General features: G+C 41.2%; 1 protein-coding gene across 1 annotated transcript in view; it reads left to right on the top strand.

Moving 5' to 3' along the window:
• The window catches only part of LOC135478100 (mucin-19-like), a 32,994-nt gene extending 16,868 nt beyond the window's left edge, over positions 1-16,126 (top strand). The window contains exons 29-49 of the mRNA XM_064758371.1: positions 379-635; positions 1,259-1,397; positions 2,108-2,131; positions 2,488-2,561; positions 3,197-3,245; positions 3,735-3,807; positions 4,283-4,513; positions 5,402-5,448; positions 5,751-6,065; positions 6,901-7,150; positions 7,636-7,688; positions 8,454-8,529; positions 8,978-9,192; positions 9,821-9,991; positions 10,974-11,126; positions 11,845-11,988; positions 12,783-12,985; positions 13,626-13,730; positions 14,123-14,186; positions 15,087-15,380; positions 16,012-16,126. Coding sequence (XP_064614441.1) covers positions 379-635; positions 1,259-1,397; positions 2,108-2,131; positions 2,488-2,561; positions 3,197-3,245; positions 3,735-3,807; positions 4,283-4,513; positions 5,402-5,448; positions 5,751-6,065; positions 6,901-7,150; positions 7,636-7,688; positions 8,454-8,529; positions 8,978-9,192; positions 9,821-9,991; positions 10,974-11,126; positions 11,845-11,988; positions 12,783-12,985; positions 13,626-13,730; positions 14,123-14,186; positions 15,087-15,380; positions 16,012-16,031 — 2,957 coding nt within the window. The 3' untranslated portion in view covers positions 16,032-16,126. The remainder of the gene's footprint in view (positions 1-378; positions 636-1,258; positions 1,398-2,107; positions 2,132-2,487; positions 2,562-3,196; positions 3,246-3,734; positions 3,808-4,282; positions 4,514-5,401; positions 5,449-5,750; positions 6,066-6,900; positions 7,151-7,635; positions 7,689-8,453; positions 8,530-8,977; positions 9,193-9,820; positions 9,992-10,973; positions 11,127-11,844; positions 11,989-12,782; positions 12,986-13,625; positions 13,731-14,122; positions 14,187-15,086; positions 15,381-16,011) is intronic.
• Positions 16,127-22,746: the final 6,620 nt, after the last annotated feature.

Here is a 22,746-nt window from a genome sequence, read left to right as displayed (position 1 = left end):
TCCTTCGGGGTAAACTATCCGCATTTCCACATGTGTTTGTCTGGCCGTCTGAGGGTCCATGTTTATATCTGCAGGTCTTTTTCTCATAGCTTCTCATACGTCATCAGCATCGTTTGTCAATTCCCATGTGGCATTTTCATTGGGACACGCAAGGCTTGATATATCATGGATGTTCCATGAGATGCCATGAGGCATAATTTCTTTATTCTTTATTCATATTCATGAGACTTCTAGAAGGGCTTTCGTACGGGTACGTTTGCGAATTTGCACATTTTTTGTTACACCGGGTGGATATAGCCATCAGCATTTCTGTTTTGATACTTTGTTTTATTTTCTATTATGTTATTTTGACGACTTTGATTTGATTTTTTTCCCCAGAATGCACAGAGCCAGAAAAGGAAGTACTCAGCACAACCGAGGGAGTTCTGAAAATATTAGACAATAACGGTGTTGATATTACCAGTGCTTTGCAACCAGGTGAAGATGGCACAACAGCAACCGAATTCACAGCCTCTGTCAACCCAGACAGGCTTGAAAATCCTCTGCCCACCGTAATGACAGTCACTTTTACAGCACAGTCCCCTGCCGCTGGTACCATTACTGTTACTTTGTCCAGTGGAGAGACCGAAGTCGAGGTAATACTTGCATACGTGTTGAATACTCAGTGTTATTTCTTTGAGTTTTGCCTAATAGTTTTATCGCATGACTTGACAAACAATTTATTCTTCCTGATGAATAACGCCGCCTGTTCGCCTAATTTCGATGAATGACGTGCCTGGTCGATGATTGACGTCGTCCGGGCCTAGTTGTTCAAAAATGTATTAATCCTTAATATTAATATTTTGCCCGGCATTACCATTAGTCCAAACTAAAGTGCCATTTACTTTGTATTAGGTTGAGACTAGTATTAAGATTTAAGCCTGGCTTAACTTTAGTACACCTTGAACAACCGGCTTCAGGTCGATGAATGACGTCGCCTGGTCCATGAATGTCATCGCCCGGTCGATAAATGACGGCGGCAGTTCGAATCCCACTTCGTTTGGATCAAAACCCCATACAAACAAACCACGATCTTGATTAGCTGCAACGGCGTAAAACACCAATCACAAAAAAATAAAAATCAAAAATATTTCAGAAGGGATTTAAAACACCAAATTAATAAATGTATTATACATACAAATACATATAGGAACACCCCGTATAATTGTCCACTATCTGGAGTTCAATGTGAATATTCCATCTGCTGTTTTTTTCTCAGTCAGAGGAAGTGGAGGTGTCCGAGGGCAGCAATCCCGTCAGTGTGACCTTTAACAAACGTGGTGACAACGTCAAAGTGGACATCAGTGGCATTGCCGGAGTAACGGTAACCGAGTTCGTGGTGAAGATGTGCGCTGAAGGTAGGAAACCACGCGTGAGAACGCTCGCGAAACGGTGTTAGATTCTGACTTTCAGCTAGCCGCTAACGACATTAATTGACCAAAGCTTGCAGTCGTTTCTGTTTTCAACTCCTCATATTACAGAAGTAGTGCTAAACGGATGCATGTAGTTTGAGTTTATATCTGGCAATTCTGTTTCATTCAGGAACACATAGGGTAACGACTTAAGGGCTCTTAGCTTAACATTAAGTAACACTGAACAGTGCGGTTACAACTTCACGCTAAACAAAATAAACAAATACTCTTTTGTATCATCTTGTTTACGGTCCTTGGCTTCAAACAGGAATGACTAAAACAACGCATACATCTGGGATTTATAGTCCTTAATCAACCGTGTCAAGGTTGTTCTGTCTTTCTGTGGGCACCAATTAATATTTTATAATTAAAGGTATTAATTAATTTTTAGGAGTGAAATTACTGCATTTGCTGAACGATTTCTTCCCAACATAATGCTGGTCGCCATCGTATAAGTGAAATATTTTGGAGTACAGCGTAAAACACCAATCAAATAAATAAATAAATAAATATTACTGCATTTGCTCTTGAGTAGCCACGTAATTCTTTTTTATAAATTAAATAAGATGTAAATATTTTCGTAGCTTTTCACAGCGGTAGATGGTGCACGTTATGCTTTCATTTCAAATGCTTTTGTTACTGTCTTGTTTTTTTAGTTTCCGTGGAGGTCACCCCAACAGGTAAGATGCCGCTACGTATCTATCTTAATCCGTACTGTAAAATGTCCATTTTTTCTAACCTCATAGCATAAAACACATTAAAAAGCCTCTTTGTATCTTATATTTAACAGAACAAATTACTCAGACAACAGATCATTTTTTTCTTTGAGATTATCTGTATGTCATGTGTGGAAATGTCAGTAACTTGCCAAAGGTTGTTGGTTTAACCCAGGCTCTCCTGTGTCCTCCACCCTTAAAGCCCATCGTACATGTATAGTAAGTATAAACAAAAAGCCCAGAAGAAAACACCATTTTTGAGTGAAAGGAAGCGGAGAACGACCTGCTTTATAAATGATTCCTTTTCTGGCTTGTTTCAGTGATGACAACTATTACAGTCATGCCACCTTGTTCTGATACCTGTGATCATCACAAGTGCTTGAATAATTCACAAGTAAGTGTCACTTTTCATTCTACTTTTTTCCTTGTCCGGTCCACCAATGAAATTTTCTTCTGAAAATTTTACTACCGTATAGACGAGCGTCCTTTGATCAAACCTGACCAATCTTGAGTATTGGGATAAAAAAGTAATCAGTCAAGAAAATCAGATAAGAGTTTTGATCTGAGTAGAAAGCTTACTGTGACCACGTTTTCGTAGTCTGACTGTAGTGACATTTGGATCTCGGAAATCTTCTACAAAGAATTAGAACTACAACGAGTTCCACACTTCCAGTGTTAGTTTCCATGGTCTTCTAGAAAGATAAATACATAGTCTGCATTAGGGGGCCTCGTGGTTATTTAGTTGCATTAGCTGGTCAGCGCGCTGACGAAGCGTAATGACCCAGTAGTCTCTCACCATTGCGATCGCTGTGAGTTCAAGTCCAGCTTATGCTGGTTTCCTCTCTGGCCATACGAGGGTAGATCTGCTAGCAGCCTGTGGGTGGTCGTTGGTTTCCACCGAGCTCTGCACGGTTTCCTCCCACCATAATGCTGTCCGCCGTCGTATTCTTGAGTACAGCGTAAGCCTGCATTACGGCGTAACAGTTTCTTTCTGAATTTGTCTGAAATGGTAACCTTTTTGCTTTGCAGATATGTAATGGCGTTCAAGACTGCGATGACGGCACAGACGAATGTCTCGGTGAGTTCATGCAGCCATGTTGAATCTTTGTATGAGATACATTTTCTTTTTCTGTTTTTTTTTTTGTTTTGTTTTTTGTTTTTTTTCGTTAGAATCATGTTATTGATAAAGAGTTTAGATAAAGAAAATACATGTGTATCAAGTAGTAATTCAACAAAGATTGAGAAAGAGTGTTTGAGAGGGGTTTTTTTTAGTATCATTTCCTGTCTCATCGCGTTGATCCCAGTGACCTCGACGTTGTTCAAGATTTCTGTACAAAGTTTGCTAGTGGTAGCAGCGATGTAAGGAGTATAACAAAAGTGACTTTGAGACTCGTTATCTGTGACGCACGCAAAAGGGGCGTACCTGTGGAATTCGCTGTGTCACTGACGTCCACAAAGGAGATGCCCTGTCCGTGATAAACTGATACTTATATCTTACTTCGAAAATTTACTAAACAATGTTATGTTTGCCTGTACAAAAGACGTCATCAATGTGATTTGCTTTCAGAATACGACGACTGGGTTCCGGAAGGCACATGCACTGAAACGTGTGGCGATTTTGGAGAACAGAAGTTTGTTCGGTAAGACATTCTCTGGCCGAGTTGGTTTGCACGCCAGCGCGGCGTAATGACTCAGGAGCCTCTTACCAATGCGGCCGCTCTGAATTCAAGTCCAGCGCATGCTGGCTTCCTCTCTTTCCCTGCGCGGGAAGTTCTGCAGCAACCTGCGGATGGTCGTGCGTTTCACCCGGTTTCCTCCCACCCTAGTGCTGGCCTCTGTCGTATAAGTGAAATATTCTTGGGTACAGGGTAAAACACCAATCAAATAAATAAATAAAATCCGATGTGTTGATCGATTGATCAGGAAGACGGAATTCTACTTTTGGTGTTTAGGATGCGACCGTGTTTGCCATGTAACTCACGAATGGTAATGATTGGCTCTAGGCCCTTCAATTACCTTTACGTAACCGATGAAATACGTCACATGAAAACTCAAGTAGTCTAACAGTGATATCTCCTGTTTCATGCTGAGTTGTTTCCCTTGTAAATTGTCCAGACGCTGCAAAGTCCATCGTTGTGAGAATCCCGTGGAAGAGGAAAGATTCGAACCGTGCAACAGACACGCCTGCGACTGCGTTTTCTCGATGTCTGATTATCCATACCTGGAAGAAGTCTCACCGGCATGGATTCAGAAGAACGATCAACCTGGCATCCAGGATGACGAGATCGTGTCGCCAGGAGATATCATTGACAACGCCGTCATCGTCTTTGTGGGATGTAATAACTGGTAAGACAAACCGCCTGATTCCGGATACGATCCTAAAGGCATGATTACCTTTAGTTCCGGATTCTGTGACCTGGTGTTTAGCATAATCCAATGACCACAATGACCCAGGAACATCTCACCAATGCAGTCGTTGTAAGATCCAGGTCATGCTGGCTTTCTCCCCCCGATCGCACGTGAGAAGTTAATACAGCAACCTGCCGATTTTCGTTGGTTTTCCCCAGGCTATGTCAGGTTTCTTCGCACCATTATGCTGACCGTCGCATAAGTGAAATATCATTGAGCACGACGTAAGGCACCAATGAAATAAATAAGTAAGAAGCGGGCCGTATATACATGTAGGTGGAGGAAATTTATGGAAGATTTTGTATGTCATACGTACTCTTAGAAAAAGTCTTATTCACAATTTAAATAAATATCAGGGGGAGTTTGAATACATCCTTCAGCTTCAATGACTTTTTCCTTAATGTTTTCGGCGCATAACTGGGCATATCAGTTGGGAGTTCAAAAACTATAGCAATCGGCAGGTTGTTGCTGTTGTATTATTAAAGACAAATTGTTGTCCTGGTTAAGCAATGTCCTCTGGTCACGGTCCTTAGGGATATGACTTTTAATGGCAGTGGATGACAAAGGAAACCTAGTAGGCGCTACCCTACTGGAGTTTCAAGCATTCAGGCGCATGTATTACAAAGGTGTCAACCTGCGGATGATCGTGGGTTTCCCCCGGGTTCTGCACGGTTTCCACCCACCATAATGCTAGCCGCCGTCGTATACTAGAAATATTCTTGAGTACGGCGTAAAACACCAATCAAATAAATAAATAAATACCAAGGTGTTTGCTGAATACGAAACACTCCCATTCATTTAAGATTCGGTTTTTCTCCGTTACAGTACCTGTGATAATGGCCAATGGGACTGTACCACAGCTCCATGCGTTGGTAAGTACTGATCCGTCCTGAGACAATTGGTCTCACGACGACGTTACGGAGACCATCCAGCTATATTGAGACTATTGATCAATATCATTTTCCCAGTGACTTAAAATACTTATAAAAGTGACATTCCATAATTGTCACGTTTCAGAAAAGTCGTCATTGTTTTTTATTTTGCTCCAATTTTTTAAGAAAAATTGTCCGCAATCTCTTCCTTTCGGTTCAGTGTTCAAATTTGAAGGTTCAGTCAAATTATATTTAATTGACTTCGTTGTTTTGGACTAATGTCTATTTGATCAACTTTTCAGGGTGCGTGTACGAGGAATGGTCGCAATGGACTGAATGTTCTAAGACCTGTGATAACGGAGTAAGATCAAGGACGAAGGTACTTAAGAGCGCAGATGACACGACCTGCCTTCCTGAGATTACGGAAGAAGAACCTTGTAACACACAACCTTGCCCTGGCTGGAGCTCTTGGGGCCCCTGGTCCGACTGTAGCGAGGATTGCAACGGTGTTCAAACGAGAACAAGAACTTGCCAGAACAGTCAGGATCCAGCCGGCTGTGAAGGAACGCCACTCGAGTCTAAAGGCTGTAACAAGGACACAGAGGCTTGCAAAGAAGGTACTGGTTTTTGGTTGGTAGATGTTGAACGCAATGCCTTAAAATGATTCACTTTACAAAGGCGGTCGCGTTTACAATCAAAGAAGAAAGCACTGCCGTCCACAGAGTACATAATAAAACGCAAGGTTTAAAGCCGCAGCCGGAGTGGCGAGAGCTGGATTCGATCTTTCCATGTCATAAGGCAGGTGTCGAAATCAACCTACCAGTGTGGTCGAATTCCGCTGCAGAGGCAAATGACGAAGAGCTGTGGTTTACTTACGGTTCCATGTGGGAACCCAAAGCAAAGACATCACTGACATCGTTTGAGGGACACATTCTCTAGTGCAACGTTGAAACCCAGCCAGATAAATCAATGAAATACTGTTGACACAGCCTTGATCTGCTAACATGTTAGAAATAATTTTTTTAACGTTTAAAATTTAGCATTTAAGAACTACCTTTTATTACGTTACAAACGACTTAAACTTCTTATTATGAACCCCGTTGACCTTTTATTATGAACTCCGTTGACGTGTTGTTATGAACTCCGTTGACGTATTGTTATGAACTCCATTGACCTGTTATGAACTCCGTTGACCTGTTATGAACTCCGTTGACCTGTTATGAACTCCGTTGACCTGTTATGGACTCCATTACCGTATTTTTATGAACAGGGTTAACCTGGTTTTACAACACCTATTGACCTGTTGTTATGAACCTCAGTGACCTGTTGTTATGAATATTCATTTAACGTGTTTTTATGAACTTAACTTTTTGTTAAGACTAATGCTATGAACTCCATTGACCTTTTTTTGTGAACACCGTTAACCTGTTCTTATGAACTGCCTGTTTACAGAGGAATGTGCCGAACTAGGCATGGTGTACACAGATTGCGTAAAGGCCTGTCCACATACATGTCAAGACTATCGTCTGCCGGCGTCCTGCGTTGATGACGCTGAAGGATGTGAACCTGGCTGTGACTGCAAGGAAGGAGAAGTTCGGTATCAGGGCCAGTGTGTCCCTCAAGATTCATGCGCTTGCTATTTGGATGACGGTTCAGAAATTCAAGTCGGTTTGACTGTTAACACAGACGATTGTACAAAATGGTAAGAACCTGTTGTAGCGTTCTGGCTGAAACTGAAGCTCAAATGAACTGTGGGGTAACTGTGAATCAACATGGCCTTTCAATGGCAAGCATTCTTCACCGTAATTCAGAAATTACTCAGAGAATTATTGCAAGATGTTGGCAACAGTAAGCCGGTTTCTGTGAACCGTTTTAATCGTAGCATTGTCGTTATTTTTCATCTCAAAGCACCTCAGTACCTGTCTGTCTCTATCTGTCGGTCGATCGGTAATTTGGTCGATTGATGAATCAAACTTTTACAATATCGTAGCTTTTGCGAATTTGAGAAAAAACAGACTTTTGATTTTTTTCGACTCGTATTACCTAAAACAACGAGTGAAAAGAGACTCGTCTAGTTAAAGCTACTGGTTGTTTATGACAATTTTAATTTATTATTATTATTATTATTATTATTATTATTATTATTATTATTATTAACACCTTTTTATTCTTGTTCTTTTTCCATAGCTCTTGCGCAGCTGATGGTAAAATCACATGCGTCCCAGACCCAGATTGCGACCGTAAGTCATAACCCATAGAAATCTCAGCCTGTAGGTCTAATTGACAGAAGCACTTGTTATAAATGAGTTATGTGATTAATGTATTTTCTCTATATTGTACAAAGCTAGGTCTCACATCCATCATCTGTCAGAGTAATGTTAACTCCACTGTTTCTTGAGGAGAAGTTACATATCGCTCTCTTATTTTAAAGTAAACGCCATCATTCCAAAGATAAAAAGTCATGTGAAACTGGATTTGGCTGCAACACATCAAGACCTTCATCAGCGAGGTCATTGGCTCGAATCCAGCTGTCGCTTCGTCGACCTTGGTTTTTCAGTCCTGTAGGTTGTCAGCGATGCAGCGAGCTGAAAGATTTCTCTACCGGGTTTCATCCAGTCTTAAAAAGTTAAATATTCCTGCCTTTGTAACAAGCAAATAAATAAATAAAGCAAAAGGCTGATTTATCTTTTTGATCGATGTTTAACGTCGTACTCCTGAATTTTTCACTCGTGTGATGGTGGCCATGTTTGTTTGTGGAGAAAACCTGGTTGACCCCAAGCCCCCTCATTCCTGGCCACAACTGCTACATCGAGAGCTGGATTCAATGACGCCATCTCATTGGTTCAGAGCTACATGAAAAGAAATATACTAGTAATATGTTAAATATAACATGAAAAAAAGAAGTGTTGAAACGCACATCCTGTTTTTACCTTTCAGCCAGGTGTTGTGCGGATTAGTCTGTGTACAATTTGTTTACCGTAGGTTTTGTCTGTGTCCTAAAACAGGTGATTGCGGATGGTCCGACTGGTCATCATGGGGAGAATGTTTGTGCGATTCCACGAAGGAAAAATTCAGATTCAGGTATATTACTGTCTGTGATGATCAGATACGTGGTCTTTTATTTTTGATTGTTTTTTTTGTGGGTTTTTTTTCTTCTTTTTATTTGAAAATATTTTTGTATGGTGGATATTTGGGCCCACCTCTTGGTGTATATCGTATTTGCATGATAATCTCTAAATAAGGATAGAGTGCAATTTATTCCAATTTTAATTTGTTGTTTATATAATATGCAATAAGCTGTCGAAATAGCTGACAGCGCTTTTCACCAATGTGACATATATGCTGAGCGCACCAGGCTGATATCTGTGCGTCACATATGATAAAAGTTTTTCAGTTTCCTACCAAAGGTCAGTGGTTTAAGTGGATCTCTCCAGTGTTCTCCACCAATAAAACTGGCCTCTGTAATACAGGTGAAACATTTTAGCACATCCTTAATCCACAATCAAATACTGTCGTTGTTGTATTGCAGAACCCCCGACAACCCACCACGTGCCGGCAACGGTGCAGAATGCGAGGGCCGCGATAACGAGACCATGAAATGCACAGAGGAACAGTGTCCGCCGTTATGTACATACAAGGGTCAAGGCTACGAGCTCGGACAGGAAGTGTACCGAACTGACTGTCAAGTCTGCTCCTGCACAATGAACGGAAGTGTGGAATGTGTGGATGATCTGTCCAAGAAGAGTAAGACAGCCTTTGTTGTTCAAAAACAGTATTTAAGAGAAAAGTTCTAAACGTACTTACCAAACAGTCTGATTCGAAACGGTGCTAGATTGTTATAAAATAAAACCTTGAAAGGTTGCTATTTTAGTATACTCAACAAAAATACAAACGTTCGAAGCAATCTTCGTATTGTTTTCTCTCAGTATTAATTAAGTGGAGTGGTCATTTGAAAGGGGACACTTGATGTGGGGAAAAATCAAATCAATCAGTATACAAATAAATGATTTAAACATGGAGGCATGTTTCATGAAAAGTTATTTTAACATAGCATTTTTGCTGTGTGCGTTTATGTCTTTGTCGAGTTTTTTTAATTAAATGGATTGCCTGTCTATCATCATCGGTATCATCAGTTTATCATCATCGGTGTCAAGTTCACATAGTCGGTCTTCTCGTCTCGAAGCCCGGCAGACAGCAAGATTACTACATCTAACACAAAGACACAAAAAAATACTCCTCGACGCTAGTACATAAATATGTTCTGAAATATCCAGTGTCTGATTAGTGCGTAGCGTCTCGTATCTTTTCTTTGGCAAGTTAAGTAATGGATCAACCTTGATTGCTTCTGACGTCATCGTTACCTCTGTTTTAGTTAATGGTGGCGTGTCTGACTGGAGCGAATGGTCTGTCTGCAGCCGTGACTGCAAAGGCGGAAAGAGACACAGAACCAGAAGCTGTGACAACCCCTTCCAGGCGTGCGGAGGTGACAGCTGTGTAGGAGAAAATCTTCGCGAAGAGGAACCATGCAATGAAGACGTTCCATGTACGTATATTCTGGCATGAAATTCCTGTAAGGCGACTTACTCTCTAGTTGAACGTTGTTCCGTTGGGTTTTTTTTTTTACCTCTGATACATAAAACGTTGCCTCCGTGGCTCAGTTGGTTAGCGCGCTAGCGCAGCGTAATGACCCAGGAGCCTCTCACCAATGCGGTCGCTGTGAGTTCAAGTCCAGCCCATGCTGGTTTCCTCTCCGCCCGCATGTGTCTTTGCAAGAACAAAACTCCCTTTCTGTGAACAAACATTATCACAGAAAATGTTTCAACTGAAAAAAAAATCAGTATGTCTCATTGAAAGGACTAATTGAAACTAAACATGTACATAGTCCATTAAAGAATTCAAACTTTTGACTTTTTTTAATTCAGTAAAATCATACTTAAAATAAGTAAAGGTTATTCTGGTATCGGTTGCCTGTCACTTTAACAATTTGCTCTTGGCCATTGGTTACACTGCATGCATCATATTTGTTGTAATACGGTGTCTTAGTTTTGTTTGATCTATAAAAGGGCTTTGTGCAACAACAAAGTACACATTTTGCAGTATATTGCTTTTTCGTGGGCTCGAAAGTTCTCCCTGGAGCATTGCTAGGTTCGTGGGGAAAAGGCAGTGGTTTTGCCCGACTGACACAGTCATAAAACCTTACCACTGTCTCATAAGTGAAATAGCCTTAAGTAAATCGATAAACTCAATGATATTATTAAAATAAATAAAAATATACGTTAGGTGAACTTCAAGGCCGAGAATACGTTAATTTTCATTGATCCGGAATTTCTGTGATCTCGTATTCAGGCCAATAATCTTGATTTTCTGTGATCTTGTATTCAGGTCATAAATACTGATTTTCTGTGATCTCCTATTCAGGTCATTAATCCTGAGTTTCTGTGATCTCGTATTCAGGTCATTAATCTGAGTTTCTGTGATCTCGTATTCAGGTCATTAATCCTTATTGTCTTTGATCTCGTATTCAGGTTGCTTGCGTGAAAACTGGAGCGACTGGGACGTATGTACCGACTGCGAGCAAGAGTCAAAGCGAACTCGCGGTTTCGTGGACAACCCTGCCGGCTGTGGTGATGTGGAGGAAGAGACTAAGCCTTGTGCTGATGAGCTGACTGATTGTAAACGTAAGTTGTTCTCTGGTACCAATTTGAATGTGCCGAAGATTGATCGCAGACTAGTAGAGAAGGGAAATATTACTGTATGAGACGTTGGTGGTTCACCACTTACCCTCGACAAAAAAAAAAATCAGCAACTTGACAAGCACGCATTACAAATCGTTTCAGTTTGACTATTAACGCATTCTATTGTAATTTTTTTTAACACATATGCTCAACCAGTGTTTGATGACCAAAAAACTGTTAACTATGCCGTAAATACCCAAGCGTGCCTACAACCAGTGTTTTACTCCGATGTGAAGATTATATGGATTGAATACCGTTAAGCCTGGAGACCGGGGATCAAACCCGGGTCGGGTCATACCAAAATCCCGGGTTCCGAAAATGGTACTTACTGCTGCCTCGCTCGGAGCTTAGCATTGTGAGGTTAGAGCAAGGAAACAGGGAGGGTTGGCCCGGTGCCAGAATAATGTAACTGTATGGAATGTCATGTCCGGTGTCTTCGGCATGATACATCAGTGGCCGCACTTTGTCGGCATGGACTCGCCCTGCCAAAAGAAGACACAGTTTCTGTACATACACCTAATGACTCCTCGTCGTCATATGACTGAAAAGTTGTTAAGTACGGCCTTAAACCCCAAGAATACATAAAAACATTCGATGTTGGGAAAGCATTCTTGAGCAACATTCAAACAAATAAATTCACAAAATTCTGTTGACTTTGCAGCCCCATGCGTGTACTCCGAATGGACGGACGGTGAATGTTCCGTGACTTGTGGGCCGGGAGAATATGAGAGAACACGTACAGTCTTGGAAGGCGAGGAATGTCCAGAGACATCTGAATTCCTGCCATGCACCAAACCTGACTGTCGTAAGTAATATAAGCAACTACAAGAAACTGGGGCCTACGTGGCTGAGCGATTAGTGTGCTAGCACAGTAAATTACTCAGAAAACTCTCAGAAATGCGGTCGCTGTGGATTCAAGCCAAGCTCAGTCTGCCTTCCTCTCCAGTGGTATACATGGGAAGATGTACCAGAAGTGTGCGGCATGATGTGTGCTCCGCCAGCCAGGTTTCCTCTCATTATAATGCGGGCTGCCGTCGTTTAAGTGAAATAGTTTATTTGGAAAATACCAATCAAATAAATAAAATAGATACAATTATCCGCAATTATCCTTTATAGTATTATAATTTGACTGAAACCCTCTTTCTTTCTTCGAACTTTATGATAGCGGGCCTGTCCAAAATGTTACCTTTTTCAGTAAATATGATGGTCTCTTATGCTTTAACTACGAGGCGATTGTTAGCTTATGTTTTTTACCCTGGAGACCTCACAGACGTAAATTTCGTTTGTACTGTGTTGTGACATCCATTAGTTACACAAAACTCTCTTTATTCCTTTAACGAATTCAGTTCCTTGTTCTTTTCTAGTACACTCCTCTAAAGACCCCATTTGGTACCTTTATGAAGCCATGACCCTGTGACAGGAAATGTTCTAATACTGTAGGAAGATATGTCCACACTTACTTGGACTTGTCATCGTTACCATTTGTCAGCTATCAATCACACTGTCGTCGCTGAACTGGTTTTGCTTTCTTTCTGTTGTATTCTTTTATATTATCATATACATTAACACTTTGTCTTTCTTTTTTTCTCACACTTGTAGCTTGTACCGACCCAAACATGGTTTGGAGTAACTATAGTAACTGCGAGCCTACATGTGAAAACCGAAATGCCGAATTGTCCTCTGAAGTCTGCAATGATTACAGTCCGGACTGCATCTGTGAGGAAGGTTACGTTCTGGTCAACGATAAGTGCGAGCCAGAGGACACCTGCGACTTATGCCGAGTCGGAGATAAGGTCTACCAGGTAAAAATACTGAATAATTGTTTAAAAGAGCAAAAACAAATTTGAATCTGATGTTTGAAGAACCATTCACATTCACAACATCCGTAAAGTGTTATAATTCCACGTAATATGTAAAGGATGAAAAACTGAGCCATTGATTAAAAAAGTTGCTCCTCACATACTTTTTGTGTGATTGTCATTATGAAAAACTGAACGCAATCTAGAGGAAAAATCTAAATAAACAGCAGTCATTCTATTGCTTTTATGTGATTGTTTTTTAAACTTGATGAACACAGCGATTTGGGTAATTCTAGACTAAGTATCGTCTGATTAACTGTAGTTAACATAACTGCACGTGTTCACCTTATTCGGTTTAATCCATGATGCTAATGGCAGTGTAAGTAGCTAATGTTTAAACATTTACATGTACAGTTAGTATAAAACTCGGTTTTGAAATGACTAGGGGCCGTATTTCGCATTACCAGGGGCCGTATTTCGCATTACCTGTGACAATTTGCCAGCTGGAAATACACTGGCGTCGCTGCTCTGGTGTTATTCTATTTTCTATAGGCCTATATATAAGCGTTTCACGCTCTCCACCGCCGTCCAAACACTGTCATAGAAAAACGTAATAATAATGGTTAATATCTTTTCTTCACAGTCTGGAGACTCTTTCAAAGACCCTGAAGAGCCATGCAACCACTGTACTTGCACGGCCGGAAGTATTACATGCAGCCGGCGATGCGAAGAGGTTGTTTGCAGCAGTGTAAGTATTTTTATCTTCAGCTTTTCATATAGGCCTTACCTGATGAAATCAGTTAAAATTAGTTAAGCGGAAAATAAGTTACTGTTGTTATGCAATTGATTCGAAATCTAGGCTTTGTACATGCGTTTTAAGCGTTTGGTTTCTTAGTTTTCTCAAATTTATTCCATGAGGCAAAATGTTCACAAAGAACTCCCATGATTTCTTCAGATATCTAGTTAAAACTTTCCAAGCCAAGACATAACATCTGTGAAATGTTCCGAAGAAAATTTTAATCATAACGTAAAATGAAGTAAATAAATATCTTCCCGACTTTCTTCAAAATATGGCTATTATCCTATAAACAAAAAAAAAAAATGAATTTCAGGTATGATACGATTGTGTTGTAATTTCAGGATGAAATACTGGTCCGTGCTGAAGAAAGCGGCAGATGTTGTGACGTTTGTGAACTAAGGAAAGGTAAATCATGTCTTCTTTTTGTGATGTCATGATTTTGTGTACTTGAAATTTTATTAGGAAAATGTTATGGTGACAACATAAATTGACTCAATTTGCTTTCAGGTGGAAGGCATAATACTTTGCTTTATTTATCTATACAGCATACGACGTCATGGTAGTTAAGGGCTTTCTTTGCTAAGGGTGTTTCATGTCTTTACAGCCTACGCTGTAATGATAGTTAAGGGCTTGCTTGCCAAGCGTACTTCATATCATTACGGCATACGACATCATGATAGTTATGGGCTTGGTTTGCTAAGTTTGCTTCATATCTTTACGGGTTACGCTGTAATGATAGTGAAGGGCTTGCTTTGCCAAGTGTACTTCACATCTTTACGGCTTACGCTGTAATGATAGTGAAGGGCTTGCTTTTGCCAAGTGTACTTCATATCTTTACGGAATACCACATCATGAACTTAAGGGCTTAGTTTGCTAAGTGTGATTCATATCTTTACGGCTTACGCTGTAATGATAGTAAGGGGCTTGCTTTGCCAAGTGTACTTCATATTTTTAAAGGATGCGACGTAAATGTCATGGCGTCATGGTATAAGGAGAATTAAGGCATGCTTCGTGTAGCCGGGACTTCACGGTGCGTGAAGATTTATGTCGTGATTCTAGCACTTATCAGACATAGCACGAACGTATACCCGAAATGATTGCTAAGGTGCAATTTAAATGATTTAGTTTTACGATATAAAAATAAACTTTTCGAAAGAAAGTGTCTGGAGTTAGTATATTATGACTGCATGAGGCGTCGTGTCTGTTGACACCGGCATGGCGTTTCAGTGAAGCAGCGTTGTAAATTTGTCGGCATTGTGACCGGGAGACCTTAAACTAATAAACAAAATAAAAATTGTTTTGCAGTGGATACTTGCTCACTACGACAGGGTCGGCGTGTGTTGTCGGTGAAGGGAAGCAACGGTGAAGAATGCCAGACCAAGGAGCCAGTGACCTACACGTACTGCTCCGGAGGCTGCGGAGACTCTGAATACACCCCCATGCTGTCCCTTGTCGACGGCGGCACCGCTGACTCCACATGTCGCTGTTGTTCAGGCGTCTTTGCTGGATCTTTGGAAGTGGAGGTCGAGTGTCCAGGTGGAGAAACAATGACGGCAAAATACCCAGCGTTTTCGGGCTGCCAGTGTGACGCTTGTGCCGGTGGGTATAATTGAGACAGTTTAAAACTCATCGGACCAGTAACTATTTTGCGGTTAAAAAGTGTGATTGGTGTTTATCGACGAAAGCTGACTAGCCCTTATACTGGCCTTTTGAACGGAACCCTAGCTTAATACTGGGCTGGTTTCCGATAAAAATAATGAAATATAAGTAGAAACAAAGTGCCCTGTCAGCAATTTTTAGGCATACTTTATGAAATAACTGTTAAGTAGAGATTCTGTCTTAATCATTCAGTAATAAAGATATCTCTCTTTCACGAGGGCAACTTTTCTGAAATTTTAAAAACATGTCATCTTTTCTGCTTGAGAGATAGTTCATCAAATTTTTAACTTAACGTTCGTGCCTTTAAGCATGTTTATTCCTTATTCTCCGCCTTAATTCAAATGGAAATTAAAGTTTGTTAGTAAAGTATGCCACTTCTCAGTTCACTCTTGACTAATTTTTCACGCTCGTTTCATGATTCGATATTTCGTGCTAATTTGTTTTAATAAGGTTTTTCTGCACGAATAGATCAAAATATAGACCATGGACATGTGCGAGAAGGTTGCAAAATCCATGATTTCACACCACAGTGCGATACTTACGCCATGTTTTCTTTGTTTTCTTTCCACAGGCGAGATTCCCGCCTATTAGGCGAGATTGCGCGAGACTTCCGTACAAGCGGATCACTCAGCAATTATACTGGAAATATGATTCACAATAGTAAAGAACAAATTAAATAAATTTAAATTCTCTGTTATATTCAAATGAAATAAAAGCATATATACACTTACAGTTGTTGTTTTATTTGATAATTGCACTTATTTCGATGGACCAGTGTCAGAAACACAGTTTTGTGTAGAGCACACCTATATATATTGTACACGTTTTACCTTCTACACGATTTATCTGGTACAAGTTCACCACTTCGGTGGCATAATAGAGTTGCCAAATAGAGTGGCTCGCCTCAATATCGGCCGACCTGGAATCAAATCCAGGTCAAATAATACCAAGGAATACCAATACCGAAGGTACTCAGCGCTGAGAAGTTCGAGCAAAGGAAACACGCCTGGTTAGCCTAGTGTCAGTATAATGTGACTGGGTGTCACGTCTGGTGTCTTCGGCATGATACACTATACTTCCGTGGTGGCGGCAGTTTATCAGCCTGGACTCGTCAGATGGAGACGCAGTATATATAAACACACCTAATGACCCCTCGAGGTCACTGGGCAGCGCAATGGCCCAGTAGCCTCTCACCAATGCTGTGAGTTCAAGTCCAGATCATTCTGGCTTCCTCTCCGGCCATAGGTTGGAAGGTCTTGCAGCAACCTGCGGGTGGTCTTGGGTTCCCCCGGGTCCTGCCCGGTTTCCTTCCACCATAATGCTGGCCGCCGTCGTACAAGTGAAATATTCTTGAATATGGCGTAAAACACCAATCAAATAAATAAATAAATAAAATTAATCTGCGTGAAGCGGATGGACGGTACATGTCGTCGTTTGCTTAGTCAACCGGTCTCCCATCAGTAGGCCTATAGTGTCTATATTTGTAGTGTATGTTACCCGCTGAAACTTTTCAAACGTCTATCATATTCACAAGGCAATGCGATTTCCTCCTTGCAGTGTATTGACCTCCACTGTATGGGTCAAAAAATTAAGCATGAGAATAAATGTGCCGTTCTATATACGACCTCAAAGACATGAGGTGCGAGTTCAAATCTGTCCTTCGACAGGGAATTTGTGGATTGACACGCGCTCACGGTTTGAGCTCCTTGGTGAAGGGAATCGGTCGACGAGGCTCTGATATCCATTAGCGAAGCCTAACTCGATATGACACGTTGGAAAGTTTGTCAGTAACTTGTCATAGGTCCGTAATTTATGCCCGGAACTCAGGTTTTGTCGTACCATGCAATATTGTGAATTGTAGAAGTGAAAAATTCCTGGGTGTTGCGTTACATGAATAAAATAAATAATAAACAGATCTAACATTCCAAATGATTATCGCTACGGAAAGAATGAATGAGTGAATGATTATGGCTTAACGTCACCTCGACAATATTTCAGGAAGAACTAATTCCGCTCAGCAGCAATGACTCACCAATATAGGGTCGCTGTGAGTTTAAGTCCAACTCATGTTAGCTTCCTCTCCGGTCGCACGTGGAAAGATCTGCCACCAACCTGGGTTCTCGTGAGTTTACCTCAGGCCCTACCCGGTTTCCTCCCACATAATGCTGATCGCCATCGTATGAATGAAATCTTATTGAGTACAGCTTAAAACACTAATCAAATAAATACATAAATAAATACCGTTCAACAAAGAATGTGCCGTCCTTATACCAACTCAAAAACAGGAGGTATGTGTTCAAAGCCGGCCTTGGACAGAGAATTTGCTGATTTCCACTCTCATGGCCTCAGACCCCCATTGATTTTCCATAAGCGACAATGTTAACGTCTAGCGCTGTAGCTCAATCCCAAACATTCCGTTGCCAATAAGCTTTGGTGCATACCTGACGCAGCCTGTGAGAAACGAGCCATAAAAATCTTGATATAGGTTGAACGTTAAAATCTGGACCTTTCCATGCCGGCAGCTGGTAGGCGTGCCTAGCAACGCCAAAGGGGCGTCACTCGCAGCCTCATGAATACCTCACACCTTGTGTCCTCTCGCCCAGAATTTCAAAACTTTCATCCATATAGCTCACACCTACTCAAAGTTTAGACAGTTTCCAGCATTTTAATACCAAACATGCACCTGTACACCAAAAAAGGCCGCCTGGGAGCAAAAAAAAAAAGACTTTATACCCTAAAATACACAAAATTTCATTCCGAAAAACGGAAGTTGTAATGGGGGTCTGTATCCTCAGGCACCGCTTGATGAAAAGATGCGATCGACGAGGCTTTTGTGGCCGTATGCGCATGTGTTGTTGACCACTTTTCTTTCACCATGCCGTAAGCCTGTGGTGTGTTTGTCTGTACGTCACATAATTACCATAGGTCAGTGCATGGTTTGCCATGCACGGCGAACGCCGATTTTCCCTCTTTCATTATCGTCCGCAATTCTAAAACTGAAAAATTTACTTTGTCGTTAATCAAGTATAAAGCTACGATGAGTAGGCCCAAACATTCCAAATGGTGTGGGAAGTTTCCCACGCTAAGTGCAGCCAATCCCACAGGAACCGTGTGCGTGAGTAAAACAAATACATGTCGTTCTCGAATTAAGAGCATCTGGTCTAACTTCATAATAAACAGGAATGTACTGGGCCACTCCACAGCGTGCGGACTGAGCTTAAAGTGAGCATAAGTCTACCACTATATAGAGATAGAAAAAATAATATAAGACACGGTTATCACAGAAAAATATGTAAAAACCTTATAAAGGTTTGAAACCGAGGAGATGAAGTTCAGCATTAAGGGTATGGCACTGACGGACAATTCACTCCGAGTAGCCATGATGTAGAAGCTCCTATAAACTTGGCCAATCACTAGCGCTGAAACCGTTAACCGTTGACAACTGTTACATGTAGCTTTCGATTTTCAGTGTGGTTTCTCATAGTAGATAGACAGATATCGAGGCAATAAATTCGATGAAGTGATGAATAAATTCGATGAAGTGATAAACTGATGCAATTTGGACCACAGCAGGATACTGCAGTGATTTGTGAGGGTGAGCTGGCAAGAAAACCGCCGGGTGAGAGTCATTGCTTGAAGAAAAATATTGTGACTTTGCATTATTTTTCCTTAACAAAGTCAGATTTATTACGAAATTATCTTCCCAAAATGTGAATGAAACGGTCTGTCGGTCTGAATGAGGTCCTGCTATTTTCGGTAAATTCCCAGAAGCTGATACGGAAGGACCACTAAAACACGACGCTCGTTTCCACGAACATTGCACTGACCGAACGATACACTGAAAGAAACATCGGCGCTTTGAAATGAACACGGAACAGAGCTAATACTCTTTGCTTGTATATCAGGCGTTTTTGTTTGTATTGTCTTATTGCCACATTGTTTAATACCGATGGTATGGGGGAGCTCCTAGGTTTTGTGACGTCAGTCTAGACAGCTATAACGTGGCAAAGTGGCGTCACCACATGAATGGTTATGCACTAACGATTGTTTGCTATTTATTTTGTTGACAAACGGTGTAGATTAGAAATATATATATATATATATATATATATATATATATATATATATATATATATATATATATATATATATATATATCAAATATATTAGAACACCTCTGCAATACTACTATAATAATTATATCAGATTTATTCTCTGATTTTTGTCAGATGTTCACTTTAACTAAGAGGACAACACTCTGTGATAACGTAAACTCGACAAGTGATATTCACCTCGCGCTTCGCCCTCGTTGAATATCACTTCTCTCGAACTGACAATTCCTAATGTCCCACAGAATGCACTATCTGTACACTATTCACACCCACGTTTATTCTTCACAGTTTCCCTTTTATACAGGCTTGTATGGACACAGTGATTTCGTTTGGCTAAGAAGAGATTGATTGAGTCATACACGAGCTCAGCCAACAGGACGTCTGGCAGAACGACTCCGCGATCTGTAAGAGTTAAAATAGGCATGTGCATTTCCCCCCACCCCCAACTATACCAGTCTTATAATTTCGGAGATAAAGGCAAACATATAGACATATTCCAAAATACTTTTACTTCCTCAAAGACAGTCGTGTGAATCAATGTGAATACCACGAGAGCCCTGGGTAGGCTAGGCCCCTAATCCAACAACGGGAGCTCTCGTCCGCTCGAATGCGCAATCAGCTTTGCGCATTCGTTGAAACGTTCATGTATCTGACACTATCATTGGATGATTATCTCGGGGCTCGAGATAACTAAGTCGGGCTCCGAGATAATCCAGCCAATGCCCGCAGGTATCGCGATTTAGACGAAGCCACGAACCAAGTTGCAGTCCGTGCGTGCGTGCTTGTGGTTTAACGTCGTACTCAACAATTTTTCAGTCATACGACGACGAAGGAATCCTTAGGGTGCATGTACGTGTAATGTACCTCCTTGTAGCAGGACGGATTTCTACCGCTCTTTTATCTAGCGCTGCTTCACTGAGACGACTTACCGAAGGCAAGTAAGCCGCCCCGCCCAAGCCATTATACTGATACGGGTCAACCAGTCGTTGCACTATCCCCTTCATACTGAACGCCAAGCGAGGAAGTTAAAACTTCCTCTTTTAAAGTCTTAGGTGTGACTCCTGGATCTACCGGTCCCGAAGCGGACGCTCTACCAACTGTGCTATCCACGCCGATAAGTTGCAATCCGATTGGCTAATTATCTCGGGGCCCAATATCTTTTTCTGGGACTTGTTGTTCTTTTCTCCTTGGGGGGTGGGGGGTGGGATGAATAAAAAAACAGACTGAGCTGTATAACTCCCACTGCAAAAGTGGAAAAAATGTAAAAAACGCACAGTAAAAAAATTACAACGGCCATGTCCGTTTTACTGCGACGGACTGCGATTGGATTCGCACTTGCCAATTCTGAAAATTCTGAAATGGCCGGTCTCAGTTCCGGAATCGGGTGTCGTACCAGAAAATTGGAGAAAAATGGCAAAATCTAACCTGGAATGTGTCAGGAGATTCTAGACATGGCAGATAACACAGACCATCAGTGAACACTGTGTGCTTTAAATCCAATGCACACAGTCCTTGGGAATCAGTCGAGTTACAGACTAAGCTGTCAAGTGATAACTGTATTGAATGGCCTGTCCCTAAGTGCCCCATATATTCTGATCTCCCCACTTTTCGATCCAGTCATGTAAGAAAATACACAACAATGAATGTTCATTGCTTTATTTCTACTGTTTTGAGTCAGATGTTAAAAGCTTCTCTTAATTTGTTCACACAGATTAGCGTACTGTAATTTTACTGATCAGACAGTTTAACCTCGGTGGAAAGCGTTCATGTTTTCACGGTATCTGAAATTTTGTAATTTTAAAAATTGGACAATGTAAATGAGCATTCAAACGGAGTGAAAACTTGCATCTGTTGATTCCCCCGGAAGGCCTATTATCCTCCGGCACCCAGCGTAACTCGGTGCAGTATATTTGTCCTGTTTTATGGCATGTTTTCAGCGAGGCGATAATCTCCCTGTTCAAATGAACTCCATCTTACCACACCGATTTTTAAGATTTTCACATTAAAGGCTGTACATCTGTTTGTATTAACTTTAACTGGCTGAAATGGGATTTGCAACATGACCGTCTGGAACCTCAGAGTTTCCAGGGCCTGGGCGGCCCCTGCATCCTCGCCTAAAATTGTATACAATATACGGGACAGTCGTTCCGCTTGCCTATGTATGACCCCGCCACCTCTCTGTCTATACAGGCGTGATCACTCTGGTCAATGTATCCTAAACATTGCCGTGCTTTATCCGCTCGCTCTATTAGAGTAAATATTTCACATAGCGATTATATCGGTATTTCAACGGAAAGTAAGTAAGTATATATAGCCTATGAAAGTATGGAAGCGATCCGAAAACTAAATTTGTTCCAAAATGTGCAGCTCAGGTTTTCTTCATCACAACCTTGAGGATGAATATTTCTTATCTTAGAACACGTTCAAACGCAACTACAGCTATATAGGGTCAAGAGCTTCCGCGGCCTTTGCGGCCCATGGACCCTCGCCTCATCGGTTTGGGATAATGCACACTTTTGGTTTGTTGGCTAGGCCCCTGTTCATTATAAACTTAGTTAATGAACTTTGTAACCCAGATACAACTCAAATTATAAGGGACCTACAAAGATAAAAAAAAAAGTTGTTAGAGTACTGGTAAGAGACCTGGGATCAAACCCAAGTCGGGTCATACCAAAATACCAAAAGTCTTTCAAAATGGGACAAAGCACTGAGAGGTTAGAACAAGAAAACAGGACTGGTTTGGCCCGGTGTCGCTGTAATGTGACTGGATGGGGTACGTGTCATGTGTGTTTCGGCATGACTACAGGCGTACTTCAGTGGCGACAGCACCTTGACACCATACGCTCGCCCTGTCTCGAAGAGCCTCAGTATATTAGATGCAAAGACCTCTAAAGATTGCTCGTCGTCATATGACAAATTATGAAAATAGCACGACGTAAAACTTGAAGCATACATATGAATATATATGCATATATAAATGGAAAAGAATGCTTATTTCTATCCCTCCTATACTGACGTCAACTTCATGTAACATGCATTGCTAATCTTATAGTTAATAAGGGGAAAGCGGCTTTGTTTGGTGCAGGTCATAGGTTTGAAGTGTTCACATTTATTTATTTGACTGGTGTTTTACGCCGTTCTCAAGAATATTTCACGTTTACGACGGCAGCTGGCATTGTGGTGGGAGGAAACCG

Source organism: Liolophura sinensis, chromosome 11, assembly GCF_032854445.1.
Source record: "Liolophura sinensis isolate JHLJ2023 chromosome 11, CUHK_Ljap_v2, whole genome shotgun sequence".
NCBI classification, from domain to species: Eukaryota; Metazoa; Mollusca; class Polyplacophora; order Chitonida; family Chitonidae; genus Liolophura; species Liolophura sinensis.
The sequence above is the reverse complement of the archived record's forward strand: the minus strand, read 5'-3'. Positions and strand labels throughout refer to the sequence as shown.